The 18762-nt window shown below is 48.1% G+C and overlaps 2 protein-coding genes and 2 non-coding genes across 4 annotated transcripts; 2 read left to right on the top strand and 2 right to left on the bottom strand.

Annotated features, from left to right (window-relative positions):
- The first annotated feature begins 5151 nt into the window (after positions 1-5151).
- Positions 5152-7772, top strand: LOC108028969 (larval serum protein 1 beta chain-like). Its single transcript, XM_017101009.3, has 2 exons — positions 5152-5416; positions 5486-7772. Exons 1-2 carry the CDS (start codon positions 5207-5209, stop codon positions 7649-7651), a joined length of 2376 nt encoding a protein of 791 aa, XP_016956498.2. The 5' UTR covers positions 5152-5206; the 3' UTR covers positions 7652-7772.
- Positions 7773-7967: 195 nt separating this feature from the next.
- On the top strand, positions 7968-8132 carry LOC122818886 (U1 spliceosomal RNA). The gene has a single exon (XR_006368370.1). It is a non-coding gene; the product is annotated as a U1 spliceosomal RNA (small nuclear RNA).
- Positions 8133-9209: 1077 nt separating this feature from the next.
- On the bottom strand, positions 9210-9374 carry LOC122818875 (U1 spliceosomal RNA). Its single transcript, XR_006368359.1, has one exon. It is a non-coding gene; the product is annotated as a U1 spliceosomal RNA (small nuclear RNA).
- A 195-nt stretch (positions 9375-9569) lies between these two features.
- Positions 9570-12200, bottom strand: LOC108029020 (larval serum protein 1 beta chain). The gene is made up of 2 exons (XM_017101065.3): positions 11926-12200; positions 9570-11856 (listed from the first exon to the last, which is right to left on the bottom strand). Exons 1-2 carry the CDS (start codon positions 12133-12135, stop codon positions 9691-9693), a joined length of 2376 nt encoding a protein of 791 aa, XP_016956554.3. The 5' UTR covers positions 12136-12200; the 3' UTR covers positions 9570-9690.
- Positions 12201-18762: the final 6562 nt, after the last annotated feature.

The raw sequence follows: 18762 nt of genomic DNA, 5'->3' as shown, positions 1-18762 counted from the left end.
CCCCGACCACCCGCTGGGTAATGCCCGCCCCCTTAACCCACTAACTAGACTGACAGGCAGCCGAGCCGCAAACCAAACAGACAGACAGCTCCCATTTCGCCATTTTCCAGGGAAAACCCCCTCCCCAACCCCCTTCGACAGACTGCGCGCATTTTAATAAAAACGAATTAAAATGTGCACTAATATGTTTTTATTATTTATACTCATACATGTATTTATTTACGAGCATGTAGCAAATAAATTGCACTCGAAGCTCGAGTGGCTCGCCGAGTCTCCTCGCTCTGGAAAATGTGTCACTGTGGAAATTGCTTTGTCAGGTCTGGAGTTCTGTGCATCCCGAAAGTTCCATTAGACTGGAGGTCCCCCGCCCGTCTTCCGGGGTTTTCCTGGGACCAGCTCTCATGTATATATTATATCATTTGCCATATGCGGATTAGCCATAAGCTGCTTTCGGCAGAGGCAGCATGCAAAGTTTACAACAAAACAGAACCAGCCGGGATGAGGCTGGCAATGAGCTCGAGATTGGGATTCAGCCGGAGGACGATGAACACAAGTGGGTAAACCGCTTTCGTTGAGGCACTTGAGCCGAGTCTGTGGCTTATAATTTGTTTGACAAGCATCAAAACAGCCGCAGCCCAATCCCCAGGCTTTTGCTGGCACCAGATGCCGCTCAAGCTATCAGCTATAGATGGCAGTGCTGGGAATTTATCATTTTTCCATGGTTTATAATTAAAAATCCTAATCTTAGGGCAAGAAAATATAAGAATCGGAAAGCAGCGGCAGCGTATTGGTTTTCTTACAGAGAGGAATACTTAATGTTCTTTGCACAAAGCGAGTGTTTGGAAAATCATTAAAATTATTTACCCCCGTCTGATTGCTACTATTTTTTACTCATCTATCAACTAACTCAAAGATTTATTTTAAGTTACCAAGCTGAATCACCAAAACTTTATAATATTGAACTGTTGTTAGTTGCTCACCACCTGACACCGCTTATCACTGGGTCGCAGACTGAAGATTGTTATTTCGCAACAAAGTATTTATTGTGACACTGTTTAATTTTTCTTAGATTTACGTTTTAGTCGTTTCAAAGGTATGTATGCCACATTCTTGGCTAAGGTATCACCACCAAGGGTTATCTTCCAGCGATCTTGGCTGCTCCAAAGGGTCATTCTGTATTCCCTAATGCTTTTGTGGGTCCACCCAATCACGTCCCATCTAAATCAACCGAGGGGAGACTTGGCGTCTGGCCAGAAACTTAATGATGCATACGTGTCGCCGCCATTTGTCCTCGAAGACCGGACAGTGGAGCAGAGCACCAGAGTACCCTTGGATCTGCTGCATCCGGGCCAGCCAATTAGGAGCAGCGCCAAAGAGGCTCCCAGCGGGACTTCTTTCAATTAAATTGGCGACACGAAAACGGCTCAAAGAGATCCCGGCCAGCATTTGTCAACGCGGCCAAAACAATTTGCCGCTGTCAGGATAAGAGCCTCTGACTTTTCCGTTGTCCAGCATTTCCGCACGCTCAATTTAATAAGGGCAGCTCATTAGCCGCCGACGGGGATGCTCGAGCCGCACCCTTATCCCTCAGCCCCCAAAGCCTTATCGTCTCCGTGCACTTCAGGCGGCTTCATATGGGGGTGCACTCAGAGAAACCCCATAAGGTGGTCAAGATTTTGAAAAGTTCAGAACGAAACTATACGAAAAAGAACGAAAAGGTCTTGAATTTGTATTTTTATCACCTGAATTCCTCTTCTCGGAATAACACTTTTCTTAGGATTTTTGTATCATGAAATACATTTATGTACATTTTACACCTTTATCCTTACAGAACCTAACAAGTTCCCGGCTATTTCCAGTGTAGCCGCCACGTGGGTTCGGGGTCCATAAAACGAAATTGAAAAATGTTAAATTATCATCAAATTTCATGCACTATCAAAGTCAATTTCCTGTGGCAGCGACCTCAAGGACTCGTCCCGTGTCCTGTGAAGCCCAGCTCCCGCAGCTGTCCCCCACCCAGATCCCAGATTCCAGCCTGCCCGCCAGTCACAAAAATAATTTATTCAACTTGATGCCGTGGTCGCAGGAGCCCCAACTTTTCAGCGGAAAAGCGGGACAGTGGGAAAGCGGGACGACCGCTGCCCTGCGGTTCATTGTCAGTTAAGCTTTTTAAAAGAAAACCACTTAGAATGTTGACATTATCCTTCACTTTCTATTTATTTTGTCATTTAATCAACTTCCTGCCCGGCGTCGTCGCTCCTGATTTGCATACCAACCCGATGGAGTCGGTTGATGCGAGTATGGGGGATGGGCTTTGGATCGGGAGGTTGGGGTGGCATCTTGAGATGGACGCCTCGTTTGTCTCCGGTCGCCGGTTTTGTAGTCTCTGGTCCCGGTATTTGCTCACTGGCGCCGTCTCGCCAATCAGTCAACGAGGGACGAACGGGACTGGGTCGGTGGATCCTGCGGAGCCCTCTGGTAAATAAAAATTGCTTTTTGCCGCATAACCTGTGGCCTACGCCCCCTCGTCCTCCCATCCATATGCCATCCGCCGATGGAGATAGACAATTGGATAGCAAAATGAATACTTCACACTTAAAGAACAGGGTTCATTTTAAAATTTAGTTGAATAATTAAAGCATTTTTGATACAATTTACCAATACTTATTACCAATACATCCCAAAGAAGTTTCAGTATCACTATAACTACACTAGAAAAAAACCGAAAATATAAGTGAAAATTATCTTGAAAATTCTTTAATATATTTTAAACAAATAATACACAAAGTTTTTTAGAAAATACGTGATCTTATTTGCTTTCCCAAAAACGTGATAAAGAAAATATTTTTCAAGTTATTTTCAGAAGTTCTGAAACTCGTTATAATTGAATGATTGTTTCCTTGCTAAGGCGTAAAATGGGGACCGATTTATTTTTCCCAGTGCACATCCGCAAATGACATTTTGGGGCTGACTGGAACGTCCTGGCTTGCTCATTTGCCGTTATTAAAGCAATTCTATGAATATTTTAAAAGCTCCCTTTGTGTGGGGCACTGCATGCGAATACGACCCTCCTCCGCCACCAGTAAAAGGTTTAGAATTTCAGTTCGAGAACAGAGGAAACGAAGAAAAGACGCCTTGGACGAGCAAATACTGAGGGGCAGGAGCATGTAAATAATGCGAGAGTGCCAACTGTGGATGTCCAGGGGACGCTCGGAGGTGGAGGCACCACCTTAAGCCGCATTTGGGCAGCCAGTCCCATAAAGGCGAAATCCTATTGAATGGCCCTTTGTTTTAGCATGGAAATGCTTTTAAAGACCGCCTCCGAACGGAACAAGGAGCAAAAGTCCGCCGGGGAGGGGAGGCGATTGCTTCTTGTTTATTATTCGCTCAGTCAGCTCTAATGAAGGCCGGCGCACAATGAGTCCTGTCCACTCAGGAGCACTTATCCCTGCTTATGCTGCCCACGCCCGTCTTCGTCCTGGCCGGAAAAGCGGGTTCGGAAAAGTGGGTCCGGCAACAGGGCAGGAAAACTGGCCAGGCACAAAGGACACGACACGGCAGCTAGAAAATATGATGGCAAAGTTTCGCTGTTTGCTCGGCGAAAAAGTTTCCTTCAGCGGGGCCAGCTTGATGGTGAAATAATTGCGCACAAATCCCAGGGAGAGGATGCTCCAATACTTCTGCCGAACATTTTGATCCTGTTGCATGATGCAAATTATAAAATGGCATCCTAAACCATATTATACAGAAATTATATATTTTAGCTTAGGTTCTTTTAAATGGCTTTGATTTGTAAGTATTCTATTCCTGGGAGCACTGCTGCCCACAAATTACTACATATGTATTCCCGGGGGAGATATCCGATGAGTACGTGACTGAACACCCGAAGGCCCTACATAACTTTGCTGTTGAACCGCGTTTGAACTGCTTAAGCGCGAACCCCGAAAACTAGATCAGCAAACTTGTCGAAAAAGTGTGTGGGAGCATCAGTTGTTGTGGGCGAGCTCCTCGGGAAAGTTTTGCCCATGTGCGAGTTAATTAGAAGCCCATTGATAAAGTTGAATTGCAGCTAATGTGGCAAAGTTGGTCGGTCGGCTGCCCAGCTCCCCGTTTCCCACGGCGGAGTGGATGCACGTTTATTAATTAAAACGCCGCAGAAACACAAACACGCGGCCAGCTCGGCTCTTTCATTAGCGTTTTGTCCAGAGCTCATCAAAAACAGAGCGACACAGAGGCCAAATTGATGGCCGTGTTTGTTAGTTTAATTATGCATTTCCCGGCGAGTCCTTCAGTTCACCATATCCCTGTTGGAGCAATGCAAAAGGACACGAGTGGACCGCGGACAAACAAACAAACAGGCGCAAACAATTCACGCACATCGCACAGAATATGCGGCTTGTGTCAACAATAATTTTTGCTCCTCTGCTTTTTCAGCCCGCCTCATTTCCCATTTGATTTTTAATTTACCTGCGGTTGGGCGTCCACTCGCTGACCGCAAATTCCTAATAACAATTTGTAATTGCCACAAATTAAATCACTTTCGGGCTCGCATCTCCCGCCGATCTGTTCTCGCCATCGCATTTTCGAGCTTCCCAAACTATTTCGATTATTAGTTTTTTGCGGCCTGGGAAATTCTGCAAAACCATTTATTATTCCCATAAATATTCCATATTTGGGCCACTGTTCTTCTTTTTCGGGTTAACCACACCCCGCTGATTTATTCTCACCATCTGCAATGCTTTTGTTGCTTGAAATCGTTGTCAGCCACCTTGATTGTTCAGTTTAAGTGGAAAATACATTTGCATGCCTCACTTTTAATTCCCAAAGGCGAATTTGTTTTAGTGACTAAGGCCAAGGCTTGCAACAAAATTTAAAAAACACTTTTGATAAGTAGGAAGCTATGATACTGCTACCAAGGCGGGCTTTCGGGTGATAAGCGCTGCTCGACAACAGCTGGCCTGCGAAATCCGGACAGATGGCGCGATCGGAGCACCTGAGATACACCCAACGACCCCTGACTGCAGCGCGATATCTCGCACGGACTGCGAGCTCCGTATCCCAATCACCTCGTGGGTTACCTTTGGGCGGGACTTTTGGGTATAAAAGCAGCCCGATGGCGGCGGTAAGGCAACAGTCTTTAGGCATTGGATCCACTGGGTGCATCTGATCCGGAGCAGTTGAGTCGTCGAGTGCAGGAGTCGCCACCATGAAGATCGCCATCGTGTTGCTGGCCTGTTTGGGCCTTGTGGCCGCGGCCAACTACCACAAGACCCACGAGGTCAAGATCGCCGACAAGGACTTCCTGCTGAAGCAGAAGTTCCTGTTCGAGATTGTGTACCGCGTGGAGGATCCCCTGATGTTCGAGGAGCACATCAAGGAGGGCCAGAAGTTCTACTTCGAGGAGTCCTACTACACGGTAAGTGGGGTCAGTCCCAAGCCCTGAGGACGGCATCCTGACCGCTTCTCTCCTCCCGATCCCCTCCAGCACTACGACCTGTACATGAAGAAGTTCTTCGAGGCCTACAAGGCTCACGCCCTGCTGCCCAAGGGAGAGTTCTTCGGCGCCCTGGCCATGTCCCACGCCAAGCAGGCCCGCGGTCTGTTCAACTTCTTCTACTACGCCAAGGACTGGGAGACCTTCAAGGCCAACGTGGCCTGGGCCCGCATGCACGTCAACGAGGGCATGTTCGTCTACGCCCTGACCCTGGCTGTGATCCACCGCAACGACTTCCACGGCCTGGTGCTGCCCTCCATCTACGAGATCTTCCCGCAGTTCTTCTTCAACAGCAAGTTCGTCTACGAGGCCGAGAAGTTCGACTACGAGATGTGGATGAAGATGACCATGTACGAGAAGGAGTACTTGGACGTGTACTACAAGACCCACTCGCACAGCTACGGCTACGGCAACATGTACCAGTCCAGCGACTACACCTACATCAAGGACTTCAAGACCTGGCAGTGGTGGAAGCTGATGGGTCTGGGCGAGCACTGGTACAGCAACGACAAGTTCATCCTGCGCGAGAACATCAACGAGTTCTACCAGGAGAGCAAGTGGCTGTCGATGATGAAGGACGTGAAGAAGTTCTACATGCCCGTGGACTACACCAGCGACCTGAACATCTACAACGAGGAGTCCAAGCTGTCCTACTTCACCGAGGATCTGGGCTGGAACGCGTACTGGTACTACCTGAACATGGACTACTCCTTCTTCCTGGACGGCAAGACCTTCGAGCTGCAGAACGACCGTCGCGGAGAATGGTGGCTGTACAACGTGCACCAGCTGCTCAGCCGTTACTACATGGAGCGTCTGTCGCACGGATTCGGCGAGATCCCCGAGTTCTCCTGGTACCACCAGATCGAGATGGGCTACGACCCCCAGATGATCTACTACAACGGCATCGGCTACAGCTTCCGCAAGAACTACTACGAGATGGAGACCTACGCCAACTTCGACATGCTGGACAAGATCACCGGATTCATGAAGCGCGTCCACAACATCGTCGAGATGGGCTACTACAAGACCGCCGACGGCCACATGATCGATCTGCGCAAGCCCGAGTCCGTCGAGTTCATCGGCAACATGATGCAGGGCAACATCGACGCCATGGACAAGATGTTCTACCAGTTCTGGTACATGCTGGCCCATATGTACTTCGCCGACGCCGACTACCACCAGATGGACGTCTACCCCAACGTGATGCTGAACTTCGAGACCATGATGCGCGACCCCATGTACTACATGTTCTACAAGTCGATCGCCCAGGTCTACTTCCAGTTCATGCACTACCTGCCCAAGTACACCAAGGAGCAGCTGCTGATGCCCGGCGTGACCGTGAAGCACGTGGAGGTCAGCGACCTGACCACCTACTTCGACCTGGTTGACTTCGACGTCACCAACATGCTCAACGAGAAGATGGTCTTCCAGGACGGCAAGTTCGTGTGGGACAAGTCCCTGTTCGCCCGCCAGATGCGTCTGAACCACAAGCCCTTCACCTACACCTACACCATTGAGTCCGAGAAGGCCGAGAAGGTGGTCGTCCGCGCCTTCCTGGGACCCAAGTTCGACGAGTTCGGCAAGCTGATCTCGCTGACCGAGAACCGCATGAACTTCATGGAGATCGACGAGTTCTCCTACGAGCTGAAGGCCGGCACCAACACGATCACCAGGAAGTCCAGCGAGTTCTACTGGACCGCCAAGGACCGCACCACCTACACCGAGCTCTACTACTACACGATGATGGCCTACGAGGGCAAGTACGCCTTCCCCCTGGACATCAGCGAGCCCCACTGCGCCTTCCCCGACCGCCTGGTCCTGCCCATGGGCTGGAAGAAGGGCATGCCCATGCAGATGTTCTTCATGGTGGTCCCCTACGTGGCCCCCGCCCACGAGCAGTTCTCCACCTTCGACTACACCTACTCCTGCGGCATCGGCTCCGGAGCCCGCTACGTGGACAGCATGCCGTTCGGCTACCCCTTCGACCGCGAGATCGACGAGTACGAGTTCTTCGTGCCCAACATGTACTTCAAGGACGTGACCATCTTCCACGCCGACACCATGGAGCCCTACTACAAGTTCAAGAGCTACTCCAACTACGGCCACTTCGACTACACCTTCTTCAACGACTACTACACCAAGTACTTCAAGTTCTGAGCGCCGTGTTGTGTGTGCGGCTGCGATCCGGGAGTTCGAGATGCGACCGTCGAACGAACCCCACTGTCTGATCTTTAGTATGTAAGGTGCGCAAAAAGTCCAATAAACTTTCGAAAACCAAGCGAGCCACTCTGCTACCGTCTCTTTCCCAAGGTGCAAATGTTCCTACAGCATTCGCCGAACCAATATGCTTCATAAGAAAGTACGGGGTGTAACATACTTTCGGGGTGGGTTTTCCTCCCAGTGCCGAACCTGCAATTCCCAACCGCTTCTGGCCGCTCCCGCGTGGAGAGCCCACCCCGGAGCGGAGGAAGGCATACTTACCTGGCGTAGAGGTTAACCGTGATCACGAAGGCGGTTCCTCCGGAGTGAGGCTTGGCCATTGCACCTCGGCTGAGTTGACCTCTGCGATTATTCCTAATGTGAATAACTCGTGCGTGTAATTTTTGGTAGCCGGGAATGGCGTTCGCGCCGTCCCGACATGAGAGATAAATTCGAAAGTGATACTATTGTTATGTTGAGAAGTAAGTTGTCGCGTTACTGACTCCTGAAACCGGTCAGCCAAAGAAAACAGCGGAAGTAATATAATATAAAATAATTTTTATTTCATAATTTTAGTGGTAACATGATAAAAGAAACGTCACTCTAAGACATCATCGTTCCACCGAATAAGACTTTAGGCAGCGCGGTGGGATACACTTCTGGGGACCCAGTAGAGTGCTTTACAGATATCCCTTTCATTTTATCCTCGAACTAATCCTGCAGCAGTACTTCCGGAGGCATCCATTGCCGCCAAGGACTTGGCTCAGGTACAAAATTAGCTGATCGTGTCGCCGCGTTCTCATGTGCGGGTCTTGAACTCCTCCCAGCCTAACTACCTCGAAGTCCCTGTGTGTCGTTTTCCGCCGGACGATGTAAAAGTCCTAGATCCTGGCCTGTTGAACGCTGCAACAAATTAACCAGCGATGACCATTGCCTTCGTGGTCCTGGTTGCCCGGCAAGTTCCGCGGCAGGGTGTGCCCACAAAGCGCTCGTAGGTGTGGCTCCAATTGTTTTAATGCTAGAATAAAAGTTAAGAGAATTTTGTTGGTCGTCAATCGCCAATAACTCTACTTTAACGCTCTTAACCCTAAAACTTGACTGTCCTTGCCATCTCAAAAAGGTCGATATACTTCTTGCATATTTTCATCCCCCTGGCGCACCCTTAAGCTGATCCCGACATACGTTCAAGTATATTTCTACCTGCCTACCTAGAGGCGTGCTACCTCTAGTTCATGCGCAAGATCAGATACGGGGTCCAGCTGCGCATACGCTGAAGGAGTAGCTGCATGGCATCGCTGGGTTCCTAGGATTCTATCCTGCTGCATAATATCCTACCGGGTATCCTTGTCGCGCAGTCTGATGATAAATTACTATTATTATTATAATAAAATATTTCTACTACATCCGCTATCTTTTAAACCTGGAACGACTTTTTTTTACTTAGTTACAAAAGTAAGTAACGCGACAGCAAACTTCTCTTTATAACAACAGCCTCACTTTCGAATTTATCTCTCATGTCGGGACGGCGCGAACGCCATTCCCGGCTACCAAAAATTACACGCACGAGTTATTCACATTAGGAATAATCGCAGAGGTCAACTCAGCCGAGGTGCAATGGCCAAGCCTCACTCCGGAGGAACCGCCTTCGTGATCACGGTTAACCTCTACGCCAGGTAAGTATGCCTTCCTCCGCTCCGGGGTGGGCTCTCCACGCGGGAGCGGCCAGAAGCGGTTGGGAATTGCAGGTTCGGCACTGGGAGGAAAACCCACCCCGAAAGTATGTTACACCCCGTACTTTCTTATGAAGCATATTGGTTCGGCGAATGCTGTAGGAACATTTGCACCTTGGGAAAGAGACGGTAGCAGAGTGGCTCGCTTGGTTTTCGAAAGTTTATTGGACTTTTTGCGCACCTTACATACTAAAGATCAGACAGTGGGGTTCGTTCGACGGTCGCATCTCGAACTCCCGGATCGCAGCCGCACACACAACACGGCGCTCAGAACTTGAAGTACTTGGTGTAGTAGTCGTTGAAGAAGGTGTAGTCGAAGTGGCCGTAGTTGGAGTAGCTCTTGAACTTGTAGTAGGGCTCCATGGTGTCGGCGTGGAAGATGGTCACGTCCTTGAAGTACATGTTGGGCACGAAGAACTCGTACTCGTCGATCTCGCGGTCGAAGGGGTAGCCGAACGGCATGCTGTCCACGTAGCGGGCTCCGGAGCCGATGCCGCAGGAGTAGGTGTAGTCGAAGGTGGAGAACTGCTCGTGGGCGGGGGCCACGTAGGGGACCACCATGAAGAACATCTGCATGGGCATGCCCTTCTTCCAGCCCATGGGCAGGACCAGGCGGTCGGGGAAGGCGCAGTGGGGCTCGCTGATGTCCAGGGGGAAGGCGTACTTGCCCTCGTAGGCCATCATCGTGTAGTAGTAGAGCTCGGTGTAGGTGGTGCGGTCCTTGGCGGTCCAGTAGAACTCGCTGGACTTCCTGGTGATCGTGTTGGTGCCGGCCTTCAGCTCGTAGGAGAACTCGTCGATCTCCATGAAGTTCATGCGGTTCTCGGTCAGCGAGATCAGCTTGCCGAACTCGTCGAACTTGGGTCCCAGGAAGGCGCGGACGACCACCTTCTCGGCCTTCTCGGACTCAATGGTGTAGGTGTAGGTGAAGGGCTTGTGGTTCAGACGCATCTGGCGGGCGAACAGGGACTTGTCCCACACGAACTTGCCGTCCTGGAAGACCATCTTCTCGTTGAGCATGTTGGTGACGTCGAAGTCAACCAGGTCGAAGTAGGTGGTCAGGTCGCTGACCTCCACGTGCTTCACGGTCACGCCGGGCATCAGCAGCTGCTCCTTGGTGTACTTGGGCAGGTAGTGCATGAACTGGAAGTAGACCTGGGCGATCGACTTGTAGAACATGTAGTACATGGGGTCGCGCATCATGGTCTCGAAGTTCAGCATCACGTTGGGGTAGACGTCCATCTGGTGGTAGTCGGCGTCGGCGAAGTACATATGGGCCAGCATGTACCAGAACTGGTAGAACATCTTGTCCATGGCGTCGATGTTGCCCTGCATCATGTTGCCGATGAACTCGACGGACTCGGGCTTGCGCAGATCGATCATGTGGCCGTCGGCGGTCTTGTAGTAGCCCATCTCGACGATGTTGTGGACACGCTTCATGAATCCGGTGATCTTGTCCAGCATGTCGAAGTTGGCGTAGGTCTCCATCTCGTAGTAGTTCTTGCGGAAGCTGTAGCCGATGCCGTTGTAGTAGATCATCTGGGGGTCGTAGCCCATCTCGATCTGGTGGTACCAGGAGAACTCGGGGATCTCGCCGAATCCGTGCGACAGACGCTCCATGTAGTAACGGCTGAGCAGCTGGTGCACGTTGTACAGCCACCATTCTCCGCGACGGTCGTTCTGCAGCTCGAAGGTCTTGCCGTCCAGGAAGAAGGAGTAGTCCATGTTCAGGTAGTACCAGTACGCGTTCCAGCCCAGATCCTCGGTGAAGTAGGACAGCTTGGACTCCTCGTTGTAGATGTTCAGGTCGCGGGTGTAGTCCACGGGCATGTAGAACTTCTTCACGTCCTTCATCATCGACAGCCACTTGCTCTCCTGGTAGAACTCGTTGATGTTCTCGCGCAGGATGAACTTGTCGTTGCTGTACCAGTGCTCGCCCAGACCCATCAGCTTCCACCACTGCCAGGTCTTGAAGTCCTTGATGTAGGTGTAGTCGCTGGACTGGTACATGTTGCCGTAGCCGTAGCTGTGCGAGTGGGTCTTGTAGTACACGTCCAAGTACTCCTTCTCGTACATGGTCATCTTCATCCACATCTCGTAGTCGAACTTCTCGGCCTCGTAGACGAACTTGCTGTTGAAGAAGAACTGCGGGAAGATCTCGTAGATGGAGGGCAGCACCAGGCCGTGGAAGTCGTTGCGGTGGATCACAGCCAGGGTCAGGGCGTAGACGAACATGCCCTCGTTGACGTGCATGCGGGCCCAGGCCACGTTGGCCTTGAAGGTCTCCCAGTCCTTGGCGTAGTAGAAGAAGTTGAACAGACCGCGGGCCTGCTTGGCGTGGGACATGGCCAGGGCGCCGAAGAACTCTCCCTTGGGCAGCAGGGCGTGAGCCTTGTAGGCCTCGAAGAACTTCTTCATGTACAGGTCGTAGTGCTGGAGGGGATCGGGAGGAGAGAAGCGGTCAGGATGCCGTCCTCAGGGCTTGGGACTGACCCCACTTACCGTGTAGTAGGACTCCTCGAAGTAGAACTTCTGGCCCTCCTTGATGTGCTCCTCGAACATCAGGGGATCCTCCACGCGGTACACAATCTCGAACAGGAACTTCTGCTTCAGCAGGAAGTCCTTGTCGGCGATCTTGACCTCGTGGGTCTTGTGGTAGTTGGCCGCGGCCACAAGGCCCAAACAGGCCAGCAACACGATGGCGATCTTCATGGTGGCGACTCCTGCACTCGACGACTCAACTGCTCCGGATCAGATGCACCTAGTGGATCCAATGCCTAAAGACTGTTGCCTTACCGCCGCCATCGGGCTGCTTTTATACCCAAAAGTCCCGCCCAAAGGTAACCCACGAGGTGATTGGGATACGGAGCTCGCAGTCCGTGCGAGATATCGCGCTGCAGTCGGGGGTCGTTGGGTGTATCTCAGGTGCTCCGATCGCGCCATCTGTCCCGATTTCGACGGCCAGCTGTTGTCGAGCAGCGCTTATCACCCGAAAGCCGCCTTGGTAGCCTCTCAGCACTTATCGAAGTCTGAGTTTTATTCTTCGTGTTGCCAAGAGCCATCTGCAGGTGCAATCAAAACAGTGTTACGTCAACCAAATCCAAATCCGTGTCTAGCTATCTCAAGTCTCGCTCGATGCAATTTTGTTTTTGCTGATTTATTTAAAGAATTCTTGGGTCTTTTGTCTTGGAGCAGATAATCTCAGAATAAGCTGAATTTTATATAGTCTTATTGTATGTTCAGATTTCTGTCCTTGACGAAAAATGTTTTTACGCTATGTGAAAAAAGAAAATAAAATTGACATAAATAATAAAATATTTGTTACTTAATAATCGGAATTGTAATTGTAAACTAAATATTTTTTAAGTCCCAATGTCTTACTACTTAAAAAGTTTAAAATACTAAAGTGTGACGTAAGTGGAAATTAAATTTCTCTTAAGATCTTTATTTATAAATGCTATGTTAAATGCCAAACAATATTTATTGAACGCAAAAATGAACTTTAAATATTTATACTTACCAGTAAAATGTTGTATTCTTAAAATCACAATACACTTTTTTTAAAGTAAATAGTTGTAGATTTATGGCTATTCAGTCTTCGTCCGTTATTTGGACCAGAGGGAGCCTTCTGGGGACCAGGAGAGGAGCAGCCTCGGCCCTGGTCCCCACATATGAGGCTGCGTGAAATCCAATCAACTTTTTCTAATCAGGCGAAGTATAAAGTAAATTCAATTACGCGGCTACTTTGTAAATCCCCACGGATCCCACGCCTAGAGGACTAGAGGCGTCTCCCCTTCGCGTGTGTGACATTCATGTGGGCTGAATGCTGCGTGGAGTGGGGGATTTCTTTGGGAAAAGAAATTTTCGAAAATAAATAGAATTCCGCCAAAGTCAAAGCAGGGTAAACAAGTGCAAAGTGTTGGGCGCGAGCGAAGGCGGCTGGTGGAGAGGGGAATCCATGGCAACTAATCAGAAATTCCGTCTCATGCGCTGATGTGAAGTGTGCCAGTGCCACCAAAAAAATAAGGACGACAGACAGGACAGCATGAAGACGGACCCGGCTAAGGAGCCGGAGATCCAAGCCCCTGAAACCCTGAAACCCAGCCCAAGTGGCATCGCTACAGCGCCTGGGATTATGCAAAATTCAATTTGCAACTTAAATGTGTTTATTTTGCGTTACGCTGCTGGGGCAATTTTTATTTTCACTGAAAATGAGGGATTTACTTACTTACCAAGTGGGTGGAGCTGCTCCCGGGGAGCTGCGGAGCTGGAGCGGCGAATCCTGGCGAGCGATAAGCGAACGGGTAGCCGGAAAGGCGGGGAAAGAGCGTTACCAAACCAATGAGCAATACCGCCATCAATTTTCCAATCTTATTGAGCGTTTAAAAATGTGAGTGTGTGCACTGCGAGAAAACAGTGGGTAGCTAATGAGTACAAATGATAATTTAAAATATTCACTCTTCATTAGTTAATCTGTTAGTAACATGTTTGACTTACCTCATTTAAAGAAATGAGAATTCTTAACTTCTCATAGAAATACAAAAATTAGTTGCTAGAAAATAATTTTAATAAGATGGAACAAAAACTTTTATATATACAAATTTTATATAAATTAAGGTAATATTTCATAGGTCTTTAAGATTTTGGGCTATCTCTTCAAAAAATATTGTAGATATTCCTTTTCAAAACAGTATTGGTCCCATTTTCCTAAGTTTGCTTCTAAACAATTTTGTTCTGTGTATCGATATGGGTGTGTTCCGCTGCGAGTGTGTTGGTGGGGCGACAACGACATCGAGAACGTCCTGTGCCCGGCTGCAAATTGCTGATTTACAAACAAAATGAGATTTCCGGCGGAGAACCGCAGTCCGCCTCCTTTTATGGGCCAAGCAGGCAACATAAACAGTTTGCTCTCCATCCGATTTCCCACTTTTCACCCATTTCCGCCACCAGATCCTTTGCATAATAAACGGAGCTGCAGAGTGCAGAGACAAATTGCCGAATTCAATTTGATAGTGGAATTTAGCCAGCCGTTTATTTAATTTTATGGCCCAATCAAAGCCATCGAAATATGGCTCCCTCTCGCCATTTCGCGATGATGAAGATGGGCTTCTGCGACCTGACTTATCGCAGAGTCCTTAATTACTTGTCAGTCATTAATTGTTTGCTTATGACAGTGGAATTAAAACTCAGTTGGCTGTGGCAGGGCCCTGACATCCCCCGCACGCAAATGACAGTTGAATGAAAATTTAGTTTTAAACAAAGCGTTAACTGGGAGCCACACAAAGCGCCACCGAAACCGCCTACAAGGAAAATGTTTTAGTTGGCGCACGCAAATTAGCCGAAACTTTTGCCTCAAAGAAGAAGAACACGGCCAGTTCTGAACTCTGACGGACCCCGAACCACCCAACTAACCAGCGGGCCAAAAACCAACCTCTCGAAAGCCCCCAGAAATGAATATTTGATGGCCGTGGTGCCGGGGAACAAATTAAAAGCGCTGGCGAAAGCTTGTTGCATACTTTATGGCGCTAATTTGGAGGGACCAGGACCTCATCTATTTCTGTGTGGCAGCAGGACAAGTTGCCGAAGTTAAGCTCCAACCCCCTGGCCCCTTGTTTATGCACGCACATTAATTTCAAAGGGTTCGCCACCCCCACTCCTTTCGGCAGACCGCATTCCAGTGCTGCAAATTTTGTCGCAACAACTAAATGCTTTTAAGTGCATTTCATTGTTCGCAGAAACTTTGAGCCCCCAAGAATGGCTGCAGCATTTTTCTTTGGGCACTCAAACTAAAAACTTGAGGTGTGTTCACCAAAAAATGAACTGGGGTAGGTGTACGATTTTTCCACATGAATACTTTCCATAATGAACACTTCGAGTGAACCGAAAATGAACCAAATGAATGGCAAACGGTGGCCCGCTCATGAATATTCATTCGCAATTTGTGTAAATGCCACCCCGGCGCACACTTTTGATAATGTGTCGCGCTTTAATTATGAATTAATTGCGAATGATTTCAACATCATGCATTTTAATTGACATGCCATTGTGTGGGGCTCAGCGATCTATGTGCGCATATCCGCCATATCTGCAAGGTGTCATCCACTCAAGCACACACGCGTCATTTATCACGCGACAGGGAATGAGGATGTCCAGGGGACGGGTCTGGGGAGGTACGTATCTGTATCTACTTATATATGGATGTGTGCACCAGGGGATGTCGCATCCATTGTGTGGTCGCCACTCGTTTCAATCAATTTCATTTCGTTATCGTTATTGACATTTTGTAATTTAATCGTGTGCTTTGTCGCATGTGGACCGTCATGTTGCACACAAACAGAGCTACACAGGGAGAAATAATTAGAAACAGGGAGGTATAATTATAAGTAATCACTATTATTTATTTTAAATTAAATAAACAATTGAAAATAACAGTAACCTAATAAAGTTACAATTTAAAGAGATTAGAATAAGAACCTTAAAATAGCAAATAAGATACTTTATCTAAATATCAACATTTTTGTAAAATGCTTTATATTTGCAGTAGTAAAAGACCTCAAGAATTATTTTTATTTACGCCCATTTAGGTCATAGGTTTTGTAATTTTTGGGATACCTATAATTTCTCTGCAAATATTTTTAAAAAATAAGTTATTAGTACCTGAATTCCCCGTGTAGACACACTCACTCATGTGACTGCTTTCAACTTTATCAGCTTGTTTGGTTTGGGGTTTTCGCAGTTCGGGCGGTTTAAAAAATGAAAAGGCGAGCAGATGACACGGAAGCCGAAGATGAAGGGGCAGCCGGCGATATCCGATGACGTGGCGGGCAGAGAAAGCATTAATAATGGCCCGGGCCGAGGGACCAAAGGTTTTCCTGGGTGAAATGATGGCAGGTGCAGCCACTAATTAGTAGCAGCCACATAAAAATCGGGGGAAAATGGGCAAAGGGAGCCTTAACCCTTGATAAAACAGCCCTTTATTGGCCTTTCCGGTGTTGTTAAAAACCGAATAAGAAATTAGACTCCTTAAAGCTCACTCTGCCCTTAAAATTGCCCTGATTTCTGTGGTTTCACTCACACATGAGGATGCAAAGCGCTTAAAAACTCATTTGGCCCCTGGCAAAAACAGGGATGACAGCTGCGTCACTTTAATATAAAATGTAAATTTACCCAAAACTACTTTTTGGTTTTCTGGTTTTGTATCTGCGTCGGTTCTTCCGAGGCAGCAAATGCTGCCCTTTTCGACCCACCCCCATTTTTCCCCGAGGTCGACCGCTGTAAAACATGAAATATTCGATTTGGGCCACAAAGTGAAACTGAGCCGTAATATTTTAATCAAATTGCGCAATTCACTGGACTTCTGTTTCTGCCTTCCGCCCTTCTGGGTTCTGCGTTCTGCGCTCTGCGGATTTCAATTACGAAACAACATATGACTTTTGAATTAAATGACCTGAAAACTGTCCCTTTTCGCTGCCAGGAGCAGCAGCAGTAAAAAAGGACGTCCGCACACACAGCAACACTTTACGATCTCATCAACCTGGGTAATGGCCAAATTAGGACCACTGTTCGAGGGTTCGAGAGGGTGGCAGTTGTCGAAGCATTCGATACCCTGGCAAATTCATTGTTCCTCTGCCGGCAATTTTGTGGGGATTTGTTCATTTCTATGGCTGGGGAGAGGGGTTCGGAAGTGACCACAAAGACATGGCAACAAGGACGACAATGTACCCAAGGAAGGGCAGGACACAAATGAGGCGAGACAACAACACAATAATGTACAATGCTCGTTGTAACTGGCAGCATGTAGCAACACGAAAAAAGTAGAAGCGATTCGGCCAGGGAGAACCACGAAAACGCTGCAAAATAGGTCCTAGGGATTAGTATTACAAATATGAATCAAGGAATTCCAAAAATATTATAGATTTCATGTGTTATATATCAAAAATAGGAATAGGAACTTCTTACGTGTGATCCACTTTTGTCTGTACGACTTATCGAATTTGTTATAGGACATTTCTTCTTATAAAAAGAATACCTTACTATCATTATCTTGGCAACCTGACCTGAAATCCGATTCATTATGGCAAGCCAAATCCGATAAGCTCAACCTACAGGTCATCGATGCTCGGCATGTTGCTTGATTTGTGCAGCAGTTTTATTTTTTCCCTGCTGTCCCCGAACACACTCATATTTGTGGCCAGTGAGAAATTCAGGGGACAAGATGAGCGAATGGCAGAAGGAACTACACCTAACCGGAGACAAGCGAACACGTGTGTGTACAATGTTGGTGGCACAAGGACATGGACGTGGAAGTGGACGTGGAGTCGAGGAGGCGCGTTGGGAGGGGGCTCGGAACTGCGGCCAAGGATCAAATGAAGCACTCCAATGGCACCCAAGTGGGCTAATCAGCAGCACACCCAGCCACACATCCTTGAAAAGCAAGAAAAAGGAGCTGTAACGACGCAGGGGCGAGTGAGTCGGGGAGTCAGTCAACATTCGAAATAAAAGAGAAATGAGCAAAATGAAAAAAATGATAGGGAAAAAGCACACCAAATTGCCATTTTTCCTACTCTTCCCACTTTCCAGCGGAGGGAAAGTGGGGAAGGTGGCGGTATAAAATGAAGTGGAAAAAAGTAAACTATGAATGCGACCACATGCACACACAAACTCACAGATCATGCATATGTATCTGCAGATATCCTGTGTGCCTGCTCTCTAGGTCTGGGCTTTTATTTGCTTTCTGTTGTTATTACGACTCCATTGCGTTTAGATGGAGATTAAGTCGCTACCCCTTCGTAGCCCCACCGCCGACCACCAGCCTGAAAACCTCTCGAAACCCACAGATTCAGCGACTCATGGTTTTTACTAAGGGGTATTTCCTCAGATGAAGGGTATGTTCTACTTGGGGTGCCCCGTGATTTTGAATGACAGATCCTTTTACAGACTCTAAACCCCAATACTTGGATAAATGCTGTTTATGGTCTTTCGAGCCGGATTCTTATTTGAGTTTTTTAATACCTGATTGCGGGGTATCTCATTGGTCGGTTCTGGCCTCCACAATATTTAGTTGTTTTTCGTTAGAGTTGGTTTCCCCCTATCTGCCCCTTCTCTTTGTTTTTTTAAAATTTTTTTGCTTTACGAGCAGTTTATTTGCTCGCCGGGTATATGTGTGCCATTTTTATGCCATATGCGAGATAGCGGGCAACTCTGCACCAACATTTGTTTATGATTTTAGTAACAAATGAAAACGGTGCAAAAAGAAAGCGGAAAATATTGTATATTACCGGAGGGGCGGAGGGAGGAGCTTGACTATTATATTGCTTTTGCGGGAACGCCAGGATCCGC

The sequence above is a fragment of the Drosophila biarmipes genome, chromosome 2L (assembly GCF_025231255.1).
Source record: "Drosophila biarmipes strain raj3 chromosome 2L, RU_DBia_V1.1, whole genome shotgun sequence".
Lineage (NCBI taxonomy): Eukaryota > Metazoa > Arthropoda > Insecta > Diptera > Drosophilidae > Drosophila > Drosophila biarmipes.
The sequence above is the reverse complement of the archived record's forward strand: the minus strand, read 5'-3'. Positions and strand labels throughout refer to the sequence as shown.